Source organism: Oryctolagus cuniculus, chromosome 7, assembly GCF_051225735.1.
Source record: "Oryctolagus cuniculus isolate XC-2025 breed Fujian yellow rabbit chromosome 7, ASM5122573v1, whole genome shotgun sequence".
In the NCBI taxonomy this organism is placed as follows: Eukaryota; Metazoa; Chordata; class Mammalia; order Lagomorpha; family Leporidae; genus Oryctolagus; species Oryctolagus cuniculus.
In genome coordinates this window covers 164,680,001-164,704,648 of record NC_142873.1, presented here as the reverse complement: position 1 = coordinate 164,704,648, position 24,648 = coordinate 164,680,001, and the positions used below count along the sequence as shown (strand labels likewise).

At 66.0% G+C, this 24,648-nt stretch overlaps 1 protein-coding gene across 13 annotated transcripts in view; it reads right to left on the bottom strand.

The window, feature by feature from the left end:
* Positions 1–2,630: 2,630 nt before the first annotated feature.
* Positions 2,631–24,648, bottom strand: part of CFAP74 (cilia and flagella associated protein 74) — a 52,554-nt gene continuing 30,536 nt past the window's right edge. Inside the window, exons 1-21 of one of the 13 annotated variants that reach the window (XM_089301570.1) lie at positions 24,014–24,648; positions 23,596–23,675; positions 23,077–23,199; positions 21,808–21,929; positions 20,247–20,375; positions 17,787–17,874; positions 17,162–17,335; positions 16,677–16,810; positions 8,143–8,419; positions 7,564–7,662; positions 7,150–7,286; positions 6,551–6,685; positions 6,345–6,454; positions 6,203–6,258; positions 6,001–6,120; positions 5,674–5,829; positions 5,163–5,292; positions 4,465–4,619; positions 4,245–4,377; positions 3,482–3,913; positions 2,631–3,383 (exon numbers count right to left, since the gene is read on the bottom strand). The exon at positions 24,014–24,648 is cut by the window's right edge and continues 177 nt beyond it. In XM_089301570.1, coding sequence (XP_089157696.1) covers positions 2,920–3,383; positions 3,482–3,913; positions 4,245–4,377; positions 4,465–4,619; positions 5,163–5,292; positions 5,674–5,829; positions 6,001–6,120; positions 6,203–6,258; positions 6,345–6,454; positions 6,551–6,685; positions 7,150–7,286; positions 7,564–7,662; positions 8,143–8,419; positions 16,677–16,810; positions 17,162–17,335; positions 17,787–17,874; positions 20,247–20,375; positions 21,808–21,929; positions 23,077–23,199; positions 23,596–23,675; positions 24,014–24,146 — 3,387 coding nt within the window. In that variant the 5' untranslated portion in view covers positions 24,147–24,648 and the 3' untranslated portion in view covers positions 2,631–2,919. The remainder of the gene's footprint in view (positions 3,384–3,481; positions 3,914–4,244; positions 4,378–4,464; positions 4,620–5,162; positions 5,293–5,673; positions 5,830–6,000; positions 6,121–6,202; positions 6,259–6,344; positions 6,455–6,550; positions 6,686–7,149; positions 7,287–7,563; positions 7,663–8,142; positions 8,420–16,676; positions 16,811–17,161; positions 17,336–17,786; positions 17,875–20,246; positions 20,376–21,807; positions 21,930–23,076; positions 23,200–23,595; positions 23,676–24,013) is intronic. The other 12 variants (XM_089301572.1, XR_016211322.1, XR_016211323.1 and 9 more) reach the window with 12 other exon arrangements.

Sequence of the window (24,648 nt, the reverse complement as noted above, 5' to 3'; positions counted from 1 at the left end):
AGGCTCTGGCCCCAGCGGGCATTTCGGCAGTGACCCAGTGCATGGAAGATCTCTGCCTCTCAGAAAACAGAAACCAGTCAGCGTGGCAGCCCAGAGGGTCATACCCAGGAGACGCGCCTCCTCCCGAGGCCTGACCTGGCGGGCCCTGCCTGCTCCCCCAGCTGCCGGGCGAGCCAGCCCCGGAAAGCCAGCCAGCGTCCCGAGTCTGCCCCTCCTAGGCCGACCTGAGAATTCTGGCCAAAGCCTGCTCCAGGGTCAGGATCCCCGGGCACTGAGGGGCTGGGGCCGAGGACGGGCACTCAGGCCTGGCGGCCATCAGCACTGCCCAGGGAGGGGGCCAGGAGCACCGCCCCCTGGTGGCTGTCCAGGGCTGGTGCGTGTGCTGTGCGGGGCAGGAGGGTGGGGGGGCAGCACCCCGCAGAGCATGGTGTGGTCCAGGGACCCCAGCCATCTTGCCCTCTGGGTGACCCAGGAGGTCACTCCCAATGCTGCCACAGGCCTGGAACGCCTCTCACAAATGCCAATGTCCGGGGTGCGTTCTGGTCAGGCACAGGCTGCCTTTGATGGGACCCCCTTCTCAGGGCGGGCGTTTGTCTTGGTGTTGGTCAGGACGCCTGCGGCCCAGCTCCGGCCGCTGCGGCCATCTGGGGAGTGAACCAGTGGATGGAAGACCCCTTCCTGTGGGGAGCAACCCGGACTAGACTGTTACTGGAATTAAGACTTATTCTATGCATCTGCTCTCCCACAATATGGCGCTGGGAGAGGAGAAAACAGTTTCTACACAGCTGCCTCCAGTTCAGCCAATAAACTGTAGGACTTGCTCCTGATTGGAGGAGAGCAGCGTACTCGGCGTGTGGGCAGCCGAGTTGGGATTGGCGGAGGAGGACTATAAAGGAGAGAGACGGCATGCACCAGGAACATCTAAGGGGAACACCTAAGGGGAACACCTGTGCAGCCCCCGAGAGAGCCGGCCGGCAGTGTGCCGCTCCCCTGCGGAAGTGGGGAATGTGGCCAGGGGGAACCGCCCTTCCACGGAGGTGGAAGGGATACTAGCCAACCCGGGAAGAACCAGCAGCAAACCCGGGGAGGGCCAAGCAGACGAAAGAACAGCGCAGGGTCCTGTGTCGTTCCTCCACGAAGAGGGGGAGCGACACCTTCCCACCCCCCATCTCTCTCTCCCTCCCTCCCTCTCTCCCTATATCTCTTGTCTCTATTTCTCTCTCTCTCTCCCCGTCTCTTTCCCTGTCTCTCTCTCCCTGTCTCTGTCTCTCCCTTTCTATCCCAGTCTCTCTCTTGTCTCTGCCTCTTTATTTTTGTCTCTTTCTCTCTCTCCCTCTGTCTCTCTCCCCCTCTCTCTCTCCCTGTCTCTCTTTCTCTCTCCCCATCTGTCTCTCTCCGTCTCTATCTCTCTCTCCCTGTCTCTCTTTCCCTCTCTGTCTCTCTCCCTCTCTCTGTCTCCCCATCTCTCTCTCCCTCTCTCTCTCCCCCTCCCTCCCTCTCTCCCTGTCTCTTTCTCTCTCCCCATCTGTCTCTCTCTGTCTCTCTCTCTCCCTCTCTGTCTCTCCCTGTCTCTGTCTCTCTCCCTCTCTCCCCATCTCTTTCCCTCTCTCTCCCCCCGTCTCTCTCTCTCCCTCTGTCTCTCTCTCCCTCTCTCTCCCTGTCTCTTTCTCTCTCCCCATCTGTCTCTCTGTCTCTCTCTCCCTCTCTCTGTCTCTCCCTGTCTCTGTCTCTCTCCCCTCTCTCCCCTGTCTCTCTCTCCCTGTCTCTTTCTCTCTCCCCATCTGTCTCTGTCTCTCCCCCCTCTCTCCCCGTCTCTCTCTCCCTCTCTCTCCCCCTGTCTCTGTCTCTCTCCCCGTCTCTCTCCCCCCTGCGGCCCACATCAGAGCGCCTGGGCTTGGCACTGGGCTCCAGCTCTCGACTCCGGTTCCTGCTCACGCAGACGCTGAGAAGCAGCGGTCAGGACGGAGGAGACTTGGTCGTGCACCCACATGGGAGATCTGGGTTGAGTTTGCAGCTCCCATCTTTGGCCTGACCCAGCCCGGCTGTTTTGGGCAACTGGGGACCACTGGATGGAGTCTCTCTGTCTCTCTCCCCCCTCTGTCTCTCTCCCCCCTCTGTCTCTCTCCCTGTCTCTCTCTCCCTGTCTCTGTCTCTCTCTCCCTCTCTCCCCGTCTCTCTCCCCGTCTCTCTCCCTCTCTCCCCCTCTCTCCCCGTCTCTCTCCCTCTCTCCCCCTGTCTCTCTCCCTCTCTCCCCGTCTCTCTCCCTCTCTCTCTTCCTCTCTCCCCGTCTCTCTCCCTCTCCCGTCTCTCTCCCTCTCTCCCCGTCTCTCTCCCTCTCTCCCCCTGTCTCTCTCCCTCTCTCCCGTCTCTCTCCCTCTCTCCCGTCTCTCTCCCTCTCTCCCCGTCTCTCTCCCTGTCTCTCTCCCTCTCTCCCCGTCTCTCTCCCTCTCTCCCCGTCTCTCTCCCTCTCTCCTGTCTCTCTCCCTCTCTCCCCGTCTCTCTCCCTCTCTCCCCGTCTCCCCCTGTCTCTCTCCCCCTGTCTCTCTCCCTCTCTCCCTGCCCCCCACCACGTGTCTGTCTCTTCAGTATCCACATCCTGGGCCTTCAGGGGTTCCGGGATTGGGGCACAGAACAGCCCAGACTCCCCTCGGATGAAAGCAAGCGCAAGCTCCCAAGCTGGACCTGGTCTTGGACGCTGGCTGGGCTCTGGCTGGAGCGGGTGGGTGAGCAGGGCGCCTGGCCTGTGCCTGGGGCTGTCAAGGGTCCCGGGACTTGGGAGGTGTGGGAGGCCTGGGGGGCTGGAGGCCCCCGCCCTCTTTGCCCCTGGTTGGGCTTCTCTGGGTCTGGGCCAGCCTCAAGCTCCGCCTTGCTCTACCGCAGCACCCAGGCGGCCAGGGTGGCCTCCAGGCGGCCCATGTTTCAGGGCGAGCCCCGGGGGCCCTGTCCTCCCTCTCCTTGCTTGCCCCAGCAAGTCGGCCGCTGTCGCCCACAGACACAGGCCGCACGTGCTGCCTCGCGAGGGTTTATTGTGCGGGTGGGGCCGGGGCCCCAGGAGCTCCGTGGAGGGGCTGTCTGTGAGCAGGACCGGCCTGGCCAGCGGCTCTGCGGTGGGGTCTGGGCACAGGTGCTCTTGGGCCCTGGGCCCGCTGGGGCCAGGGTGGCAGCAGTGGCCATGTCTGTGGGACCAGGGGGCCCTGGCTGTGGGGCCGGGCAGCGGCGGATCCCGGACGCCAGGTCCCTGGGCGAGGGTCCCGGGGACTCTGTGCAGAGGCTCCTGGGGCTCAGGGGCTGGTCACCACGTGGGCCACGAAGATGACCTTGTAGGTTTCCTTCACGCCCCCTCTGAGCTGAAGCAGGGCTGACACCATGAGCGGGTGGTCCGGCTGGAACAGGACGGGGGAGGGAGCAGGGGTCCTGAGCTGGCCCCGGGGTCCTGTCTTCCCCACCGCACCCCTCCCGGGGAGGGGCAGCAGGCACCCACGTCGAAGTCGGCAGGCGGCACCCAGGAGACGCTGATGGTTTTGGTCTGGCCCCGCTCCACCACGCCCCGCGAGGGCTCGATGGAGAAGCCCTTGTGCTGCAGGGCGGCGACGCTGTCCAGGCTGAACTCCACCATCTGGGGGGGGGCTGCAGGCTGGCCGCCAGGCACGCTGGGCCGGGACAGGGGCCGCTCCCCCACCCCCCGGCTCCGAGCAGAGCCTGCCCCCCACCTGCCCAGGGCTGGACAAGGCCGGGAGGGGCCAGGGGAGGCCAGGGAGCCGCCAGGCCGGTGCTGTGGTCACCTTCTTTGGGGACAGCTGGGTGGTCCGGATACAGCCCACCTGCAGCTCCCGCGTGGCAGGTGGGGACGACGGGTCTGTGTCGTACTGGACGTAGTCCAAGGTCACTAGCAAGTGCTTTAGCTCCTCCGTGTCTGTGCAGGGAGGGCCTGGCTGGGAACTGCTGGGCACGGGCCAGGCAGGGGGCGGGGCTGGGGGCCAGGCGGGGGGCGGGGCTGGGGGCCAGGCGGGGGGCGGGGCTGGGGCCAGGCGGGGGGCGGGGCTGGGGGCGGGGCTGGGGGCCAGGCGGGGGGCGGGGCTGGGGGCCAGGCGGGGGGCGGGGCTGGGGGCCAGGCGGGGGCGGGGCTGGGGGGGGCCAGGCGGGGGGCGGGGCTGGGGGCCAGAAGGGGGCGGGGCTGGGGCGGGGCTGGGGGCGGGCTGGGGGCCGGGCGGGGGGCGGGGCTGGGACCCTCCCTGGGGACTCACCCTCCCTGTGCTCCGCGTCGAAGGCAGGGACCACGGCCAGAGACTCCACGGGCACGTCCAGGGGGTCTCCGCCCTCCACGAACATCATGTGCTCGCGGGCCGCGCCCTTCAACAGGATCTGGTGGGAGACTTTCTGGGGACGAACGCCCCCGCGGCTCTCAGCCCCTCCCTCAGTTGCCGCCTGGGGGGGCGCGGGGAAGGGGGGCCGGGCGGGACCCACCTTTTCGAAGAGCACCACCTGGAGCCTGTCGGAGAAGTAGAGGCTCTCGTGGTCCGGGCTGAAGGTCACCGTGAAGTCCTGCGCCCTACCGGGCTCCAGGACGCCCTCGGCGGGGACCACGCTGAACACGCTCTGCCCACTCAGATTCTGAGAGCCTGTGACGGAGCCGAGGTGGGCGTGGCCGACCCCTGCGGGCCCTGTCCCCCCCCCGAGCCACGCCCTCCAAGGCCACGCCCCACCACCGCTGAGCCCCGCCCTCTGTCCACTCCCCTCCCAGGTCCAGTCTCCTCCCACGTAGCCCCCGCCCCACCCAGGGCCACTCCCCTCCCCGCCTGGTGCCCTGTCTCCTCCCTCCGTCCTTGCCCTTGGCCCTTCCCTCTCATGGCCCCACCCCTTCCCCGCCCACTTCCCCTCCCCTCCCCTCATGGAGCCCCTCCCTCCTATAGCCCTGTCCCTCCCCTCGCGGGCTCCGCCCGTGGCCCCGCCCCCTCCCCAGGTCCCTCCCGAGGTCTGCCCCTTCCCCTCCCACAGGGCCTCAGCGGCTACCCTTCCCTGTCCTCCCGTGGCCCTGCCTTCCCCTCAACCCAGCCTCGCCCATGGCCCTTCCCCTCCCGGGGCCCCGCCCCGTTCCCAGGCCCCGCCTCTCCCCCCTGCGGCTCCGCAAAGCCCTGCCCGCGCTCCCGGCGCCCGCAGCTCACCCACGACCTCCGTCCGCTGGGCGGGCGAGGCGAGGAACCGCGGCAGCTGCTGCCGGTCCTGGGCCCTAGTGGGCGAGAGGCTCTCCAGCCGCAGCGAGAACTTGATGGGCAGCGAGGAGTCGTTCTGCAGCTGCGAAGCGCGCCCGCGTCACGGGGCCCCCCTGCTGCCCCTGCCCGCGGTCAGTGTCCGCGACTTGGCCACAGCGGCGGTGGGGACCTCACGAGCCCTTTCCCGGGCTGGTGGGCAGCCGCCGTCCTGCCCTCCCGGGCACGCCCTCGCCCTGGACGGCACGCTGTCCCTGCCCCCAGCTGAGCCTCCGGGACCCCATCTGGGGGGTGAGAAGGCGGGCGTCCCTCAGACAGACGGCCACCCCTGCCCCCCAGGGCAGCAACACGAGGAAGGGAGCTCTTTGCCAAGGCCCTACGGTGGGCGGGAGGGGCCGGGGCAGGGGGCAGACTGGCTCTCCAGCTAGCTGGGCACGGCTGGCCCCTGCAGGCCGGGGCAGGTCACCTTGAAGGTCGAGGACACCGACTCCCTGGCGATCACGTAGCCCATGTTGAGGACGCCGCCGTCCACGGAGCACGTGATCAGCGGTGCCACGCCAGTGCCCAGGAGGGTGAGGGTGAGGGTGCCTCTCTTGGTAGCCACGTCCAGCGTTTCTTGAGCCTGAGGAGGCCACGTCCCTTAGCCAGGGCAGCGTCAACCAGAGGGTGGCGGGCAGCCCTGTCTGGGTGTACCCAGTGCCTGGCCCCTGGCCTGACTTCCGCGATGCCGGGGCCCAGGAGGGTGGCGGCCGGGGCGCCTGGGTGCAGCGGCCCAGGGGAGCTCGGGACTCACCAGGGTGCTCTCGTGGGGGGAGAAGCACAGCACCAGGGCCTGGGTCTCGCCCGCGTGCAGCCTGCTCAGGGGATTCAGCAGGACGAAGGGGCCGTCGGGGTTCAGCAGCGAGAACTCCACCTGGGGCCGGCGTTGGGAGGGGCGCTGAGCTGTGCTGGCCGGCCACAGGCCCCCCGCTCCCGGCCCGGCGCGGACACGGTACCACGAGGTCCTCGGAGGAGATGTTCTGGATCGAGACCTTCTTGATGCCGCGGTGTCCTGGGACGGGCAGGGAGGCCGCGGTCACGGCACGGCCCCCGGCCCCAGGGAGAGCCCTGCCCTGCCCGGACCCCAGGGGGACTCACCGACGGCGACGTCGCCAAAGTTGAAGACGGTCTTGCCCTTGTCGGATGTCACCACGATGGGCGGTGCCACCGTCGGGCACCACAGCTCCAGGTACAGGGTGTTGTGGGGGCTGGGGGGCGAGGGCAAGTTGAGGGCGGAGCCAGGAGGCCCTGTGCCCACCCAGGCCTGGATCTGCTTGGCCCTTCCTAGCCCGCACACTCCACACCTGAAGGTCAGGGGCTCTGCTCCCTTCCTGTCCTTGATGTCACCGCTGGCGACCACACAGGGAACCACGAACTTGTTGAACTTGCCCTGGAAGGCCCTGGCCAGCGCGGCCTGGGCAGCCTGGAACTCTTCGGCACTGCAATGGAGCCGGCACGCTGCCCACGGGCCCCTGCCCTCCCACCTGCCCGCAGCGCGGAGGCTTGGCCCCTGGCCCCTGGCTGGAACCAGACCGCCCCCACCCAGAGGGAGTACTCTGGGGAAGGAGGTTCCGGGTGTTGGGCCATGGGGCCACCCTGGGTCCTGGCCACGGCTGTCCCCTTTTATCTGACCAGCTGGCTTCCCACCCTTCTCAGCTCCTGGGGCGGCCTCTCCATGGGCAGAGAGGGAGGAGAGCAGGGGCCTTTGTCCTGTAACTTGAGAGCCACGTCTCTGCTCGGAAGGCCGTGGTCTGGGCACCAGCCTCCCCGGCTGCTCCTGGGGACACCAGGCCCAGGGAGGGGAGCTCCTGGATCTAGCTGCACCTGAACCAGCCGGGGCTGCAGGTGGTGTGTGGGGGAACAGTCTCCCCGGGGTGGGCTGGGTTCCGTCAGAGGGGCCCACCTGGCCTTGAGCTCCTGCCTCTGTAGCCCCAGGCTGTGGGAGATGGAGGCCCGGTAGCGGTCGCGGCCCTGCAGGCGCATCGGGGCCAGGGACTGTCTCCGGAACTCCTTCCTCTGGGTGATGGTGTCTTTCCGGAGCTGTGAGCGGGTGCTGGCTGTGGGGCCGCCCTGGGTTCTGCCCTCTGGCCAGCAGGCCCCACAGGGGTCCCACAGCTCCTCCAGGGCCCAGCCCCCAACCGGCCCCTGCAAAGGCTGATGGAGGGGGGGTGTCCTGGGGGCAGGGGAGGCCCCACGGAGACCCCACCCCGCAGGCTGCTCCGGAGTCTGGAGTCTGCCTTCGCCACCTGGGAAACTCCAGCCCAGGCAGCTGAAGGGCCCACCAGAACCAGCCCATGCCCCGCCCGCGCCCAGGCACCGATTTGGACTCCGTATCCTTGCTCAGGGTCTGGAGGGCTTCCTGGCGGATCAGATCATTGGGTAGCACGGGCCGGAAGGCCACCTGGACCAGGCACCTCTGTGGGCAGAGCCGGCAGGGCAGTGGGTTCCGGGCCCTGCCTACCTGAGCGTCCTGCGCCCCCAACCATGGTCCCCGAGTCCCCTCAAGGTGACCCCTTCTTTGGGAGTTCAGCCTGGACGTGGCCCTTGCAGGAGGCAGGGTGGGCTGCAGCCCAGGACCATGAAGCCCCCTACTGTGCGTGTGGACCAGAGGGACGGGGCGGGGAGCAGGGTGCTGGGTGGAGGCACCAACACTGGGCTCCTTGAGACGGGTGCTGTGGCCTCTCTGCCCTCCTTCTGTGAGGTCCACGCCAGCTGGCCCCACGGTCTGCAGGCCCCTCCTCCGTCCCGGTCCCCCTTGGCCCCTGCTTGGCTCTGATGAAGGGCGAGGTGGACTCCCACAGCTGATGCCCAGGCTGGATTCCCGTGGTCAGTGGGCGAGCAGGTCCCCTGGGCAGTCTGAGCCCCTTCCCCCCGCTGGCCACGGGGCCCTGCTCACCTTTCCCGGCAGCACGGTCCCCACCGAGGGTGAGATGGTGATGGGCGAGTCCGGGGGCAGCAGGAACTCGAAAGACGTGGGCCCCACCGGGGAGGGCTCCTCCGAGCCGATGCGCGGCACCGAGTGGGTCAGCGAGTTCATGCTCAGGTGTGAGTTGATCACGTAGACCGCGGCCACCGACGTGCTGTACAGCGCTGTGGCCGCAAACTTGATGTGGTAGTGGGACAGCTCCAGGGGTGGGTGAACCCCCACGGCTCGGCAGGACAGCTTGAAGCACCTGGGGGTGACCGGCAGAGCGGCACTCAGCCTGGGGGCGCCCGGCAGGAGCAGCGTCCAGCCTGGGGTGGCCAGCAGGAGTGGGGTGGCCAGCAGGAGCGGCACTCAGCCTGGGGTGGCCAGCAGGAGTGGGGCGGCCAGCAGGAGCGGCACTCAGCCTGGGGTGGCCAGCAGGAGTGGGGCGGCCAGCAGGAGTGGGGCGGCCAGCAGGAGCGGCACTCAGCCTGGGGTGGCCAGCAGGAGTGGGGCGGCCAGCAGGCGTGGCACTCAGCCTGGGGTGGCCAGCAGGAGTGGGGCGGCCAGCAGGAGTGGGGCGGCCAGCAGGAGCGGCACTCAGCCTGGGGTGGCCAGCAGGAGTGGGGGTGGCCAGCAGGCGTGGCACTCAGCCTGGGGTGGCCAGCAGCAGCAGCGTCCAGCCTGGTGGTGGCCAGCAGGAGTGGGGCGGCCAGCAGGAGCGGCACTCAGCCTGGGGCGGCCAGCAGGAGTGGGGCGGCCAGCAGGAGTGGCACTCAGCCTGGGGTGGCCAGCAGGAGTGGGGCGGCCAGCAGGAGCGGCACTCAGCCTGGGGCGGCCAGCAGGAGCAGCGTCCAGCCTGGTGGTGGCCGGCAGGAGTGGGGGCGATGGCAGGAGCAGCGTCCAGCGAGCCTCCTGGGCTTCGGCTGCAGTGGTAGCGCTCGCCGCTCAGGCTGGCACAGTGGAAACCCTGACCCCTGTGCTCATGCTGGGTGCCCAGAGCTGAGACAGCGCAGAGGAGGTGGCTATGAGATACTCAGAGATCTAAAAAGCAGCACTGGGGGCCGGCGCCGTGGCTCAGTTGGTTAATCCTCCGCCTGCAGTGCCAGCATCCCATATGGGTGCCGGGGTCTAGTCCCGGTTGCTCCTCTTCCAGTCCAGCTCTCTGCTGTGGCCTGGGAGGGCAGTGGAGGATGGCCCGAGTGCTTGGGCCCCTGCACCTGCACGGGAGACCAGGAGGAAGCACCTGGCTCCTGGTTTCGGATTGGCATAGCTCTGGCCGTGGCAGCCATTTTGGGGGTGAACCAACGGAAGGAAGACCTTTCTCTCTGTCTCTCTCTCTCACTGTCTATAACTCTACCGGTCAAATAAGTGAAAAAAAAAAAAAAGTAGTGCTGGGGTGGGCGTTGCGGCGCGGGGTCAAGCCACCGTGTGGGGTGCCCGCATCCCTTCTCAGGGCGCCTGTTCCAACCCCGGCTGCTCTGCTTCCCATGCGGCTTCCTGCTCATGCTCCCGGCCGTCCGCCGATGGCGGCCTGAGTGCTGGGCCCCTGCTGCCCCGATCAGAGACCCAAACGGAGTTCCTGGCTCCTGCCTCTGGCCTGGCCTCGTCCTGGCTGTCGGAGGCACATGGGGAGGGAAAGGGAGGATGCAAGAGGGCTGTCCGTCACTCTGCCTTTCCAACACATCAATAGATCTTGGGCCAGAACTGTGGCCAGTGGGTTAAGCCGCCGCTTGCATCCATGGCAGAGTGCCCACTCGAGTCCCAGCTCTCCGGCTCCCGCTAATGGCCTGGGAAGGCAGCTGGGGGTGGTCTAAGCGCTTGGGCCCTGCCACCCATGTGGGGGACAAAGGTGGCGCTCTTGGCCGCTGGCTTTAGCCTCGCCCAGCCCTGGCTGTTGTGGGCATTTGGGGAGTGAACCAGCAGATGGAAGACTTCTCTGTGTGTTACTCTGACTTCAAATAAATAAATAAATCTTTTAAAAATATTTGAAAGTCAGAGTTGGAGTGGAAGGGGGAGAGGGAAAGGGAACCGGGAAGAGGGAGAGGGAGAGGTGAGAGAGGGAGAGAAATCTTCCATCCATGGGTTCACTCTCCAACGGCCAGGGCTGGGCCAGGCTGAAGCCAGGCATTTCATCCGGGTCTCCCATGTGGATGGCAGGGGCCAAGGCGCACCAGCAAGAAACTAGATTAGAGGTGGAGCAGCCGGGACTGGAACCGGTGCCCATGTGGGATACTAGTGCTGCAGGTGGCAGCTTAACCTGCTGGCCATGGCCCCGGCCCCTGCCCCCATAAATCTTCTAGAAGATTCAGAGTGGAGACGTCACTGAGGTGATCGTTCCGAATTGGACAGCGAGAGCACGGACAGTGTGACAGACGCTGCGCGTGGAGGTGAGTTTTGGTGGAGTCCCTCCCAGGGCTGGCGCCGTCCTCGTGGGCCGTCCAGTTCTTCAACTCCTGTTTCCTTCTGCACCACGCGCTGTGCCGCGCTCTGGGGGGACTCAGGGAGCCCCACGGGCTCCTCCTTCGTCTCCGCTGCTCCCAGAAGCAAAGCTGTGGCCTCCCGCCCAGGGCTGCATCTCCAGGGTCCTCCCGAGACCGCCAGAGGCTGTCAGCGCCATGACTCGGGGGCCCTGGACAAAGAGCGGGGACGGTGGTCACAGTTCATCTGCACAGGTGGCTGAGAAAACACGTCCATCTGCCATCGCTTCTTTCCCCCAGAGAAGCCCAGGAGGGAACGCCCGGCTCCCTGTCCGTCTCACTCAGGACCCAGTGCAGCGCCCATGGGATCTGTGCCGCTCCTGGCCGCAGACTCCTGGCTCCCTCCCCTGAGTGGGCTGTGCTGTCCGCCCTGGGCCTCGCCCTGGGCATTTGCAAATGGCCCCCTCAGCCCGGGGTGGTGGCCATGTGGACAGTGGCACCCAGATTTTTCTGTTCTCTGGGAGAGTCAGGATCGGCGTTGGTTCCATTTTCTTTAAATGTCTGCAAGAATTCACTGGTGGAAACATCCGGATTTTTCATTGTGGGATGCTTTTATATCTTGGGTGCCATTCCTGAACAGTCTGGTTTTTTCCGGTCTGGTCAGGTGGGAGGTTGTGTGTCGAGGCAGCTGTCCACTTCAGCCGCAGCCGCAGTGCCCTGGCTGATGTGTGCGGGGCCCGAGGGAGGCCCCTCTGCGTGCCCGGCCCTGCCAGGCGCCGCACTTACACGCATGGGCTTCTCTGGTCCGTGTGTGGCTCCCACTTCGTCAGCGTCCGCCTGCGAGCTCGTCTTTCCTTGTCCTTTCTTTGGGTTTCATCTCTGCTCTTTTTCAGTTCCTGGAAAGAAAGCTCAGACGACTGATTTTCAAACTGTCTTCTAGATATGCGATTCCAGCTAGGACTTCCCACTAAGCTCCGCCTTCAACGGTTCCCAGTGTCCGGAGTGGGCGCGTGCGAAGCGGGACCCTCTGCTGTGCGGGCACGGGTCTGTCGCGATGACACGAGGACGAGGTGCAGGATGCGGAAATCAGGGTGGGCGTCACGGTGCTGCAGGTTAAGCCGCCACCCGCGACGCTGGCCTCCCGTATCAGCGCTGGCTTGAGTCCCGGCTGTTCCGCTGCTGGTCCAGCTCCCTGCTCGTGTGCGTGGGAAGGCAGTGGAGGATGTGGCCCTGCCACCCCATGGGAGACCCGGTTGGAGTTCTTGGCTCTGTCCGGCCAGCCCTGGCTGTTGTGGCTATTTCGGGAGTGAACCAGCAGATGGAAGACGTGTAACTCTCTTTCCCTGTCACTCTGCCTTTCAGCTAAATAAACAGATCTTTTAAAAAGCAGAACGCAGTCCCTGACCTCGGGGAGCAGCTGTCGCACCTGCGTGTGACCCTCCAGGCCTCTGCACCCTGCCGGGCACGGCAGCAGGGCCGGTCCCCTGGTCCCCTGCGTGATGTGGTTTGGAGGCCCAGCTGCACCCACGCGTGCTTTGTCCACAGCTGCAACGATGGGCAGTAAAGTGAGTGGCCTGGGACCAGCAGGTGGGCTTGAGGAGAGAGAACAGGCTGTGGGTTTATTTCTGCAGCAGAGAAACGCCAGGCATGAGCGGTCTTCGGGGTGGGGTCCCCCAGGTCGGGCGCCAGGGTTGTTGGGTGTGTGAGGACAGAGCGTGGGCCGGGCGGGAGGCAGAGCTGAGGAAGCTGTGACCCCTCGGGCCAGCCGCTGTGGCTCAGGAGAAGCAGGCGCACGGGAGGCGCAGCTCCTGACCAAGCTGCGCGAGGGGAGCGCGGAGGCTCCGGACGCGGCGTGAACGCCTCCCCCAGGGACCGGGACGCCTCGAAACGGGTCACACTGGAAACTGGGTTGCCCCACGTGCAGCCACGGAGTTACCCGAGGCGCTCAACAGACACCAAAGGGGCGTGGCCAGCAAACCCTCCGTGCGTGGGAGACAGATTGGTCTCGCTTCATCAGGAAACCTTGGAGGAGCCGCGGAGACACGGGAGACAAAGGCAGTGTGGCCGGCAGAGGTCTTGCACCTGCTGGTTCACTCTGGGGAGGGGGCTTTTACCAGCAACAAAGCCAGAATAACAGAAACCTGCATGCAAACAGCGACTCTACCGTGTCTCGCCTCTCCCACCCCACGGGAACGGACTGGAGACCCAGGCGTAAACGCGGTGGCCGGTGCCGTGCCGAGGACAGCCGCTGCCGGCTGTGCTGACGCCAGCAGCCCACATCAGAGTGCGGCTCAAGTCTCGGCTGCTCCGCTTCCAATCCAGCTCCCTGCTAGCGCACCTGGGGGGCAGCAGGAGGTGGCCCACGTGCTTGGGCCGCTGCGCCCTGAGGGAGGCCAGCATGGAGCTCCAGGCTCCCGGCTTCGGCCTGGCTCAGCCCCGGCTGTTGCAGCCATTTGGGGAGGGATGGGCGGATGCAAGAGCTGTCCCTTCCTGTCTGGAACTCCGCCTTTCACATAAACCCGCAGATAAATCAACCTTTAAAAATTGTAGACATGCAAAATTTTTACAAGCAATGCTTTGTGACCTTGGTTAGGAGAAAACTTCTTGCATATGACACCAAACGGTTGCTTGACACGTTGAAAGAAATCAATAAACATGACTTGACCAAGATCAAACGCTTTCGCTGTCTGGAAGGCAGAGAAAATGCAAGGCCCACGGACCAGGAAAACGCGCGCGGACACAACAGAGGGCTTGAGTGGAGCCCTCCACCCTGCCTGAGAAGCCAGCAGAAGGGCCAGGCACTCCTCGCGGGGGGGGGGGGGGGCGGCTGGGCAGGCTCGAAGGAAATGCGCACGCTGACCACCACGCGTTCTTTACACCGAGCTGACCGTCTTCAATTCCGTTTTTACCTCTCGTCTTTTTTTGTTTGTTTGTTTTCAGGCAGAGTGGACAGTGTGAGAGAGAGAGACAGAGAGAAAGGTCTTCCTTTGCTGTTGGTTCACCCTCCAATGGCCGCCGCGGCTGGCGCGCTGCAGCTGGTGCACCGCGCTGATCCGATGGCAGGAGCCAGGTGCTTCTCCTGGTCTCCCATGGGGTGCAGGGCCCAAGCACCTGGGCCATCCTCCACTGCACTCCCTGGCCACAGCAGAGAGCTGGCCTGGAAGAGGGGCAACCGGGACAGAATCTGGCGCCCCGACCGGGACTAGAACCCAGTGTGCCGGCGCCGCTAGGCGGAGGATTAGCCTAGTGAGCCGCGGTGCTGGCCATTCCCTCTTGTCTTAAACGTTTGTCTGAGAGGCAAAGACACAGCAAGCAAGGACGAGACTGAGCGCTCCCATCCACCGCTTCACTCCCCAGCCGAGGCCAAGCCAGGAACTGGCCCCGCCCCAGCTCTGTCAGCAGGAAGCTGGCCCCGGGCGTTTTGCTATGAGACAGCAGCACCTCCATCTGAGCCAATCACCTGCCTCTCAGAGAGAGCGGGGGCGGGGCAGGGGGGAGGGAAAGAGAGACCTTCCGTTCTCTGGTTCACTCCCCAGATGGCCCCAGCCGGGACCCCAGGCTGTGTCAGCGGGGAGCTGGACCAGAAGCTGTCCGCACTTGGACCCCAGCACTGCCCTGTGGGACGTGGGCACCTCAGCGGCATCCTGACCCCTGGTGTGTAGGCTACGGCCGAGCAAGGCTCTGGGAGGTGGCTGAGGGACCGGGCGCCCTGTGCTGCATGCAAATGGGGGGTGCAGTTGCCGGCCGCAAGTCTGACGCCTTCTTACCAGGGTGAAAACAAGGCACACCCCTGAGTGTTCTAGGTCGTTCTAGATTGTTCTGGATGCTTCCCCAGTAGCACAAGGGGTATCCAAGCACGGGTGGGGGCACCAGGGAGGGCAGCACGGGGTGGGGGCAGGGCCTGCTGTGTGGCTCGACTGGCAGGTGTGGGAGCGGGGGGGCATGCTGGGGGGGCTCCGTCTGAGCAGGGCTCTCCGTGCCCATCCTGGCTGCTCTTCTGACCAGGCCTCGTGCGGTCAGCTACCCGTGACCCTGTCCAGATGGCTCCCGTCTGAACCTCAGGTCCGCTCAGCTGATGGGCTGACGGACACGGGCAAAGGCCCTCTCCTGGAGGCTGAGAGGCGTGGCGGCTGGGTCTGTGGGTCCCAATCTGCACCCATCAAAACAAACCCACAAGCCCACTCCTGCCCCTCGGGGCGGCTAGGGGGCAGGTGCCATCGGCCTTGCTGCGGCTGGGGGCCACAGCTGCCGGGGTCAGGCTGACCTCACCAGGGCGGCCCAGCCCCTGTCAACACAGAGCAGCCCCTCAACTTGGTAGCAGGGGTGGGGCTGGGAGGAGGGGAGAGAGGAAGGCAGGATGGGGCCAGGGTGGGAGGAGGCCTGGAGCTGGGTGGTGCCACTGCCCTGCCCTGGAGATGTCACCAGAGGCCGGGACCCCGGCGGTGGGAGAGCAGCCCCTCCCACCCTCCCCTCCTCAGTCCCTGCTCCCAGGGGCCATGCTCTGACCACACATGTACACACACATGCACCTGGACACTCACACATCCACACGCATGTCCAGACTCACTGTGCACACGCACGCCCACACGCGTGCTCACTCACACCTGGACTCACACACTCCACACGCATGTCCAGACTCACTGTGCACACGCACGCCCACACGTGTGCTCACTCACACCTGGACTCACACACTCCACACGCATGTCCAGACTCACTGTGCACACGCACGCCCACACGCATGCTCACTCACACCTGGACTCACACACTCCACACGCATGTCCAGACTCACTGTGCACACACACGCCCACATGCGTGCTCACTCACACCTGGACACTCACACACTCCACATGCATGTCCAGACTCACTGTGCACAAGCACGCCCACACGCACGCTCACTCACACCCGGACTCACGCACTCCACACGCATGTCCAGACTCACTGTGCACACGCACGCCCACACGCGTGCTCACTCACACCTGGACTCACACACTCCACACGCATGTCCAGACTCACTGTGCACACGCACGCCCACACGTGTGCTCACTCACACCTGGACTCACACACTCCACACGCATGTCCAGACTCACTGTGCACATGCACGCCCACACGCGTGCTCACGCACACCTGGACTCACACACTCCACACGCATGTCCAGACTCACTGTGCACACGCACGCCCACACGCGTGCTCACTCACACCTGGACACTCACACACTCCACATGCATGTCCAGACTCACTGTGCACACGCACGCCCACACGCACGCTCACTCACACCCGGACTCACGCACTCCACACGCATGTCCAGACTCACTGTGCACACGCACGCCCACACGCGTGCTCACTCACACCTGGACTCACACACTCCACACGCATGTCCAGACTCACTGTGCACATGCACGCCCACACGCGTGCTCACGCACACCTGGACTCACACACTCCACACGCATGTCCAGACTCACTGTGCACACGCACGCCCACACGCGTGCTCACTCACACCTGGACTCACACACTCCACACGCATGTCCAGACTCACTGTGCACACGCACGCCCACACGCGTGCTCACTCACACCCGGACACTCACACATCCACACGCATGTCCAGACTCACTGTGCACACGCACACCCACACGCGTGCTCACTCACACCTGGACTCACAGTCCACCTGCACTCACATGCACACGCACGCCCACACACGTGCTCACTCACACCCCTGCACTGAAACACGCCTGAACCCATGCAGCTCAATGCCCAGAGTCTGCCGGCGTGAGGAGGGCGGGGTTTCATTCAATCCTGGAGCCTGGAGGGGTCTGGGAAGAGACGGGACGGGTCTAAGCCATCAGGGAGGAGCCCCTGTGGTCACTCCTGGAGGCTTTAGAAGGGGAGGAGGGGCCACGCAGAGAGGCCCAGACACTGCCACGTAACGCTCTACGCCACCGCGGACTCCGCCAGCAAGAGGTGGCCCCTGGACTGTGCACCCAGATAGGAGCCGCACAGACCCGAATTCTGCGACCACAACGGTGACCTGAGGGATACGTGCCCCCCACCCCTCACACACACACAGGGCACTGGGCCCTCGCCTCCCACTGGCCCCTGCACGCGGCTCACCGGTTAATCTCAGACTTGCAGACCAGCTCGAAGCTGTACTCCTTGGCCCGCGTGGGCTGGAAGGTGACCTCCAGCTGCACGGTCTCCAGGGGCAGGATTGTCCCGAACCCATCGTTGGGCTGGATGTCCACAAACTGGCAACAGAAATGCAGCCGGGCCCAGGGTCACGGGGGCTGCCGCACGGGGCGTGCAAGTGGACATGGGGCAGCCTGGGGGCTGGCGGGCTTCAGGGGCCACTCAGAGAAAGTTCTGGAAGGCAGGCAGTGGAGTCAGGAGCCCTGTGGGTGCACTGGACCAGAGAGACAAAGGGAGAGAGGCAGGCCGGGGCGTGGGGCCGAGGAGCGGCACCAGCTGGGAGGCGGGGTGGGGGGGCCTGGATGTGGGTGTGCAGGGCAGTCTGGCCCTGGAGCAGGGGCTGCCGCGTCCGTCCCCGTCCCCCACCAGCCGTGTCCCCTGTGTCCTCGGGGCCTGGCGATGGGAGATACCTTGGGGAGTCCGACGAAGCCAAACTCCTGGGGCAGCAGCGAGTGGTTGAAGAGGTCGATCTCGGCCCTGACGGCCTCGTAGACGGTGCAGTGGCCAAAGTCCAGCTGGGAGGGGGTCATCTCCAGGTCCGAGGTGGTGACCACGGCGTGGACGGTGAAGCCCACTGGCTTGACCTGAGGCACAAAGGGCAAGCGTGTGCTCCCAGCCCCCCACCGCCCTGCACAAAGGCCCCGGACACGAGGGCAGGAGTGTGGGGGCTGCCCCGCCACCAACAGCCGTGTCCAGAACGCACGTCTCAGAGCCCACGTCCCTGCAGCAGCCACGCTGTGCATGCACCCATGTGCCAGTGAGGGGAACTCCGTGGGCACACACGTGTAATGTGTGAGCACGCGTGTCTGTGTGCATGGCGTATGGTGCATGGGGCACACTGTGTACGCATGCGTGGGTTGGGTGACTGGGACACAACCCGGGCCGGCCCAGTGCAGGACCCAGAGACCCAGCAGAAGCCTCCCCTCCTCCCTACCGTGGAGGGGCTGCGCGGGCAGCAGGCACCCCCAGAGGGCGCAGGGCTCGACCTCCTGGAGAAGCCCTAGTCCTGCACCCCAGGCGCGTGCCCTCACAGACCTGGTCAGCCACCCATATGGTCATCGGGGCCTCCAGGACGCGGCTCTCGGGGTCGAAATACTTGTGTGCGTCCTCTGGAAGGGAGTGCCTGAAAGGCAGGGGCACGAGCCACGCTCACCCACGCGGCGCTGACGGCCAGAGCCGCGTGGGGCCCAGCTGACGGCCAGAGCCGCGTGGGGCCCCGCTGACGGCCAGAGCCGCGTGGGGGCCCGCTGACGGCCAGAGCCGCGTGGGGCCCCGCTGACGGCCAGAGCCGCGTGGGGCCCGCTGACGGCCAGAGCCGCCTGGGGCCCCGCTGACGGCCAGAGCCGCGTGGGGCCCCGCTGACGGCTGAGGGACGTTCAGCAGTTGTTTCCGGAGACGTGCACGCGCATTCCACAGCCGCGTGTCAGGTAACACAGAGTGAAACACATCCCTGAACATCCCCTTGGAATGCAGACCATTTAACAAACAGTTTGTTCTCCAGACAGAAAAACCCCAGCGTCAGAGATGCCGGCGAGGAGACAGGCGGGGAGGAGTCGGCGGCATGGCGGGGGGGGGGGGGGCGCAGTCAGAGCAACGAGCAGCTCTGGTTCCAGCAGGTCCCCCAGCTGTGCCCAGCCCGGCCCCTGGGTCCCACCCCCTACACCCACGGGCAGATTCCCCACCCTGGGTCCCACCCCCCACACCCTCGGGCAGATTTCCCACCCTGGGTCCCACCCCCCACACCCACGGGCAGATTTCCCACCCTGGGTCCCACCCCCCACACCCTCGGGCAGATTTCCCACCCCTGGGTCCCACCCCCCACGCCCACGGGCAGATTTCCCACCCTGGGTCCCACCTCCCACACCCACAGGCAGATTTCCCACCCCTGGGTCCAACCTCCCACGCCCACGGGCAGATTTCCCACCCCTGGGTCCCACCTCCCACACCCACGGGCAGATTTCCCACCCCTGGGTCCCACCCCCCACACCCACGGGCAGATTTCCCACCCTGGGTCCCACCCCCCACACCCACAGGCAGATTTCCCACCCTGGGTCCCACCCCCCACACCCACGGGCAGATTTCCCACCCTGGGTCCCACCCCCCACACCCTCGGGCAGATTTCCCACCCCTGGGTCCCACCCCCCACGCCCACGGGCAGATTTCCCACCCTGGGTCCCACCTCCCACACCCACAGGCAGATTTCCCACCCCTGGGTCCAACCTCCCACGCCCACGGGCAGATTTCCCACCCCTGGGTCCCACCTCCCACACCCACAGGCAGATTTCCCACCCCTGGGTCCCACCTCCCACGCCCACGGGCAGATTTCCCACCCCTGGGTCCCACCCCCCACGCCCACGGGCAGATTTCCCACCGCTGGGTCCCAGCTCCCACGCCCACGGGCAGATTTCCCACCCTGGGTCCCACCTCCCACACCCACAGGCAGATTTCCCACCCCTGGGTCCCACCTCCCACACCCACAGGCAGATTTCCCACCCCTGGGTCCCACCTCCCACGCCCACGGGCAGATTTCCCACCCTGGGTCCCACCTCCCACGCCCACGGGCAGATTTCCCACCCTGGGTCCCACCTCCCACGCCCACGGGCAGATTTCCCACCGCTGGGTCCCAGCTCCCACGCCCACGGGCAGATTTCCCACCCTGGGTCCCACCCCCCACACCCACAGGCAGATTTCCCACCCTGGGTCCCACCTCCCACACCCACAGGCAGATTTCCCACCCCTGGGTCCCACCTCCCACACCCACAGGCAGATTTCCCACCCCTGGGTCCCACCTCCCACGCCCACGGGCAGATTTCCCACCCCTGGGTCCCACCTCCCACACCCACAGGCAGATTTCCCACCCTGGGTCCCAGCTCCCGGCCAAGCCCCATCCCTGTCCCTGTGCCTGGCTTGGGGCAGCAGTGGCCCAACCACCACAGTGGGGGTGGAGGGCGGGGGAGCGGGGGCTGGGACCCCCACATCCTCCTCACGCACCCTGGGAGGCAGCAGTGACGGCTCAAGTCCTTGGCTCCCCGCCACCCAGGTGGGAGACCAGGATGGAGCCCCCGGCTCCTGGCTTTGGCCTGGCCCAGCCCTAGCAGCTGTGGGCATTTGGGGAGTCTCTGTCCCCTTAACAAATAAATAAATAAACCTTCCTTTGTCTCTGCCCTTTAATAAATAAACAGATAAATAAAGAAACCAGAACAAACAGGATTCCTTGGCAAGGAGCTCAGGGACAAGCAGGTGACAGGACACCTGAGGACAGGGCCTGGTGCAGAACCCGGGGACACTGCCCGCCACGTCCCAGCAAAGCCAGGGCCAGCGGTCTCCTAGCCCGGCACGGGACGTCCTTGGTGTCCTGGGGGAGTCGGGGGCAGTGTGTGTGGGGGCGTGGCCTAGGATGAAGCGGCCGGCACCAGGGCACCGTGGAGCCCCCCGCCCTCCTGGGCTCAAAGGGCAGGACCTTGAGCTGTGGGTGCGTGGCCCGGGGCTGCTCACCGGGGCAGGAACTTGAGCTGCACGGTGTAGGACGAGAGGGCCTGGATGTAGCCTGTCTCGGGCAGCAGCTCCATGTGGCCCCGCAGCTCTGGGCACACTTCGAACTTCAGACGCAGGGCGGCCTTCGACCTGGCAGGGCGTGGGCACTGGTCAGGCGCTCACAGCACCGGCCGTGAGGTCCTAATCTGAGGATTGTTCGGGCTTCTCCACCCGGCCTGTGCTGCCCACTGGGCCTCAGGGTGGGAGGGCCTGCCCTCCTCGTCCTGGCCAGTCCCGGGGGCCACTCTCCGTGTCCCTGCCACACAAGCTCAGGGAGCGCGGGAGGCCTGGACAGCCTGGCCTTGGTCAGTGACGGCAGCCCCCACAGGCCGCGGCCTCCGTCAGGCTCACCGGGCCTTCCTCTCCCAACGTGAGCCTCCCGTGGCCCGGCGGACCTGAAGGGGGCCCAGCGCCCACTCAGCTCTGGGCAATCAGCCTCTGCCCACTGCTCTTGCTCCCCGTCCTTATCCTGGGGCCAAAGGGGAAAGGCGGCCTCAAAGGGCAGCTGTCCCTGGGCTGCCGGGAGTCACAGCCACGGCTCCGTGATCTTCTAGAACATTCTGGCACCTCCTTTGAGTCCTTGGGTGGTCCTCAAGTGTCTGCAGCCTGGCCAGGGTCTGCTACCCCGGGTCCCTCATGCCCAACGGCCCCAGGGCCGTCTGCGGCGGCTCAGACACAGGGGTGAGGCCGTGCCCAGGGCGCGGGAAGCGGCCGAGAGTCCAGGGCCCTCCAGGCGCGAGGACCGAGGGGCGCCAACGCGCAGCCTCCGCTCGCTCTTGTTCTCGCTCGTGGGCTGGCTGACGCCAGAGCTGCGGTGGCCCCGTCTGCCCACGGTCTGCGCGCCCCCCTCCCTGCAGGCGGGGCTCGGCCCTGGGCTCTCTGTCAGTCAACATGGCTCCAGCCATGCCTGCAGAACCCGCATGGAACAGGTGCCATCTGAAGAGTCCGGAACAAGTCTGTGTTGTCACGTGTGCCCAGTGCACAGCTGACGGCGAGGCCGTCCACGTTCTCGCGGACACGCTGGTCAGGGTGGAGACGTGCCCGGGGCCCCAGCGCCCCTTCCACGGACCATCCAGACCCTGGGGAGTTGACTTCCACCCAGGTCCGGGGGGGCAGGGCCTGCCCGTGGCCTGTGCCGTTTCTACAAACCCTTTAGGCTCCAGCCCTGGGAGCCCCCTGCTCTGCTCTGCTCACTGACTGCCCTTTGGGGACACGTCTTGTCCTGTGCGTCTCCTGTGCCTGCCAGGGACTATGGGGGCCTTCGGGCTCGCCCAGCACCTGGGCGGCAGCAGCTGGGCGCCTGCTGACTCCCGCGCACCAAACTATTCCTGCAGGGCTCAGAGGTCAGAGTCCAGAATGAACGTAGAGGGCTGAGGTCCAGCAGTGGGCAGGGCCGGCTCCTTTCTCGCCACTTCCAGCTCGGGGCAGGGCAGCACTCCCTGGCTGGGACCCCCTCCCCTGTCTCCCGCTCTGAGACCACCACACGTGCAGGACGCCGGCTGCCCGGGCAGGGGGGCCTCACCGTGTGTGCACGAGGATGGAGTCCTGGTAGAGACGGCCATACATGCAGATCTTCAGGTCCACGCTGGGCTTCGGCACCCAGACGGGCACGTCCAAGGCAACCCCGACGACTCTGAAATACAACTGCACCGCCGGGCGCGCTCAGCAACGCGGCCCGCCCCAGCAAGACCGCCGTGGCCGACACGGGGAAGCTCACGGCCGGCCGGCCTCCACCTGGGAAGGCCACGGCCCAGTGAGCCTTTCTCTCTCTCTTTCTAAACACTTGTTTACTCAAAAGTCAGAGCAACAGAGAGATCGTCCGTGGTTCACCCCCAAATGGCTGCAACAGCCAGGCTGGGCCAGGCCGGAGCTGGAAGTGGAATCTCAATCCAGGCCCAGGGTGGGCGGCAGGGACCCTGTGGGTCTGCGGGTGCGGCGTGGGCGTGGGCGCCGGGCTGCACTGCGGAGTATGGTGGGCATCAGGACGACGCCTGTGCTGTCATTGGTAACGGTTCCTGGGTCAGATCCTCGAAAGCCCCTCCCTGCCTGCGGCCGGGTGGGCGGGGCCGTGGGGGGCGGGACTGGCGGACTGGCTGATTCTCACACAGGGTGCCGCCCAGCCAGGGAACTTAGCATCGCAAAGTCACTCGGGAGCTGAGGGCAAAGGGCGTGAGAGCCGTGGCCCACGGCGTGTGGGCAGGGTCAGCAGGAACTGAAGGGTCAACGGGGAGACCCACGTGGCGCGCTGGGCCCCTGGCTCCGGCCTGGCCCGGCCCCGGCTGTTGCAGGCTTCTGGGCAGTGAACCAGCGGAGGGCAGGTCTCTGTCTCTCCAACAACAAAATAATAGAATAAACAAAACTTCAAAGGGGAGGGGCGCAGCAGGGCGGAGCACGCCTGGTCCCGACACCGCAGGGCTCGGGGCGGCCGCGGCCGGGACGTGGGAGGCGCTGACAGGGCTGGGGGGGATGCGGAGGTGCAGTGGTCCAGCTAACGGCTCCATCACAGTTTAACTCGACAAACGCGTGAAGACGCTGGCAGGAAACGAATGACAACTTTAGCCTCTGAGAAACCAAGAAAGCCGCTTCCAGTGACTCAGAGCTGCTCTGTGAGACTGCACACGCGTGTGCACGATGCATGTGTGCACGTGAGCACACACCTGTACGTGTGTGCCTGCATGTGCAGTGATGTGCCAACCACGTATGCCGCCAAGCAGCCTTGCACGCACACACGCGCAGAGCATGCCGGGGACCCGCACACAGGGCGACGGCGGCGTGCGGCACCAGGACTCACCGTCGGGCACTGTGGGTTCTTAAACACCACCTTGAACCTGGCTTGGACCTCTCCCGGGATGACAGGCCTGAAGGTGAGCGGCACCTTGACCGAGCAGAAGGGCCCGATCTCGCCCTCTGTTTCCTGGGTGGGAAGACAGGCACCTGCGGTCAGCCGGCCACAGTCTCAATGAGGTGCCTCCCGCTGACCCTCAGGAGGGCCACGGCCCTGCAGGGCTGAGTGGTGGCCTCACGTGGGCTCTGGTCCTGAGTCCGGCCCTGCCAGGGAGGACTTAGCGCTGTGTGGTCCCAGTCTGAGCCCCGCTCCAAGTCCTCCCACCCCCCTCAAGGGCACACAGGACCCTGTGCCCAGCTTAGGGGGTGGCCTGGTGCCACCGAGACCACATGGTGCCTGGAGGTTGCAGGTCAAGGTGGGGGGACACCGCACAGCCTGGCTGTGGTCACTTGGAAGAGCCCCTGGGAGTGGGGCCGTGGGTCACGGGAGCAGCTAGGGCCGGAGGGGCTGCCGCGAGCAGACAACCTCCCCCAGCGTGATCTCCATCTGTCCCTCGCTGGGAGGCATCGTCGTCACCACAGGGGCCGCAAATGCTCCCTCTGGTTCTGGAAGACAAGGGGCGTCTGGACGTGAGGGGGCTGGGCCTGCCCGGGCCTGCCTGGGACTCGGCCACCCAAGCCCACAGAGCCAGGCTGTCCCTCCCTGCGGCCCACCTGGGATGTGGGGGCTGCAGGAGGAGGACCCTGAGGTGCTGCGGGAAGGGCTGATGGGCAGGGGTGCGGCCTGCAGGGGGCACCAGCGCGCAGGTGGAGCCACCTGTTCTCGGGACAGGTGTTAGGGACTGGGGTGGGGAGGGCCCCTAAGTCTGACTTCTTTTTTTATGATTTATTTATTTGAAAGTCAGAGTTACAGACAGAGAGGAAGAGACAGAGATATTTTCCACCTGCTGGCTCTCTCCCCAAATGGCTGCAAGGACCAGGGCTGGCCAGGCCGAAGCCAGGAGCTTCCTCTGGGTCTGCCAGGCGGTGCCGGGGCCCAAGCACTTGGGCCATCTTCCGATGCTTCCCCAGCAGCATTAGCAAGGAGCTGGGTGGGAAGTGGAGCAGCTGAGTCTTGAACCAGTGCCCACGTGGGATGCTGGCTCCACTGGCAGAGGCTTCACCTGGGCCCAGGCCACGGCGCCGACCCCGAGGTCGCTTGTTATTGGCTTTGCAGTTCGAAGGCACAAGCGAAGGTCAGAGGCCTCCTCACCTGGTTTCTGCCCCTCGGCCACACTGAGTCAGAGCCGCTGGACCTCGGCGGCCAGGCCAGGCCTCTGGGGAGAGCCTCAGGGTGCTTCTGGAGTCCTGGACACCATGTCTGGATGGCACAGCTCTCCAGGGGCCAAGCCAGTACCTCCTGGGCCATCGTTCCTGACCGCTGCTGACCTGGGCAGGGCTGGCTCCTGTCTCTCTGGGCCTTCAAGTCGTGGCCGCTGCAGAAGTAACCACGGTGACAGCTGGGCCAGCGGCTTCTGCCTGGGCGAGTCCTGGCACCGAGCTGGCTGGCACCGGGCAGCGTGCTTTACCCTGCCCCTGC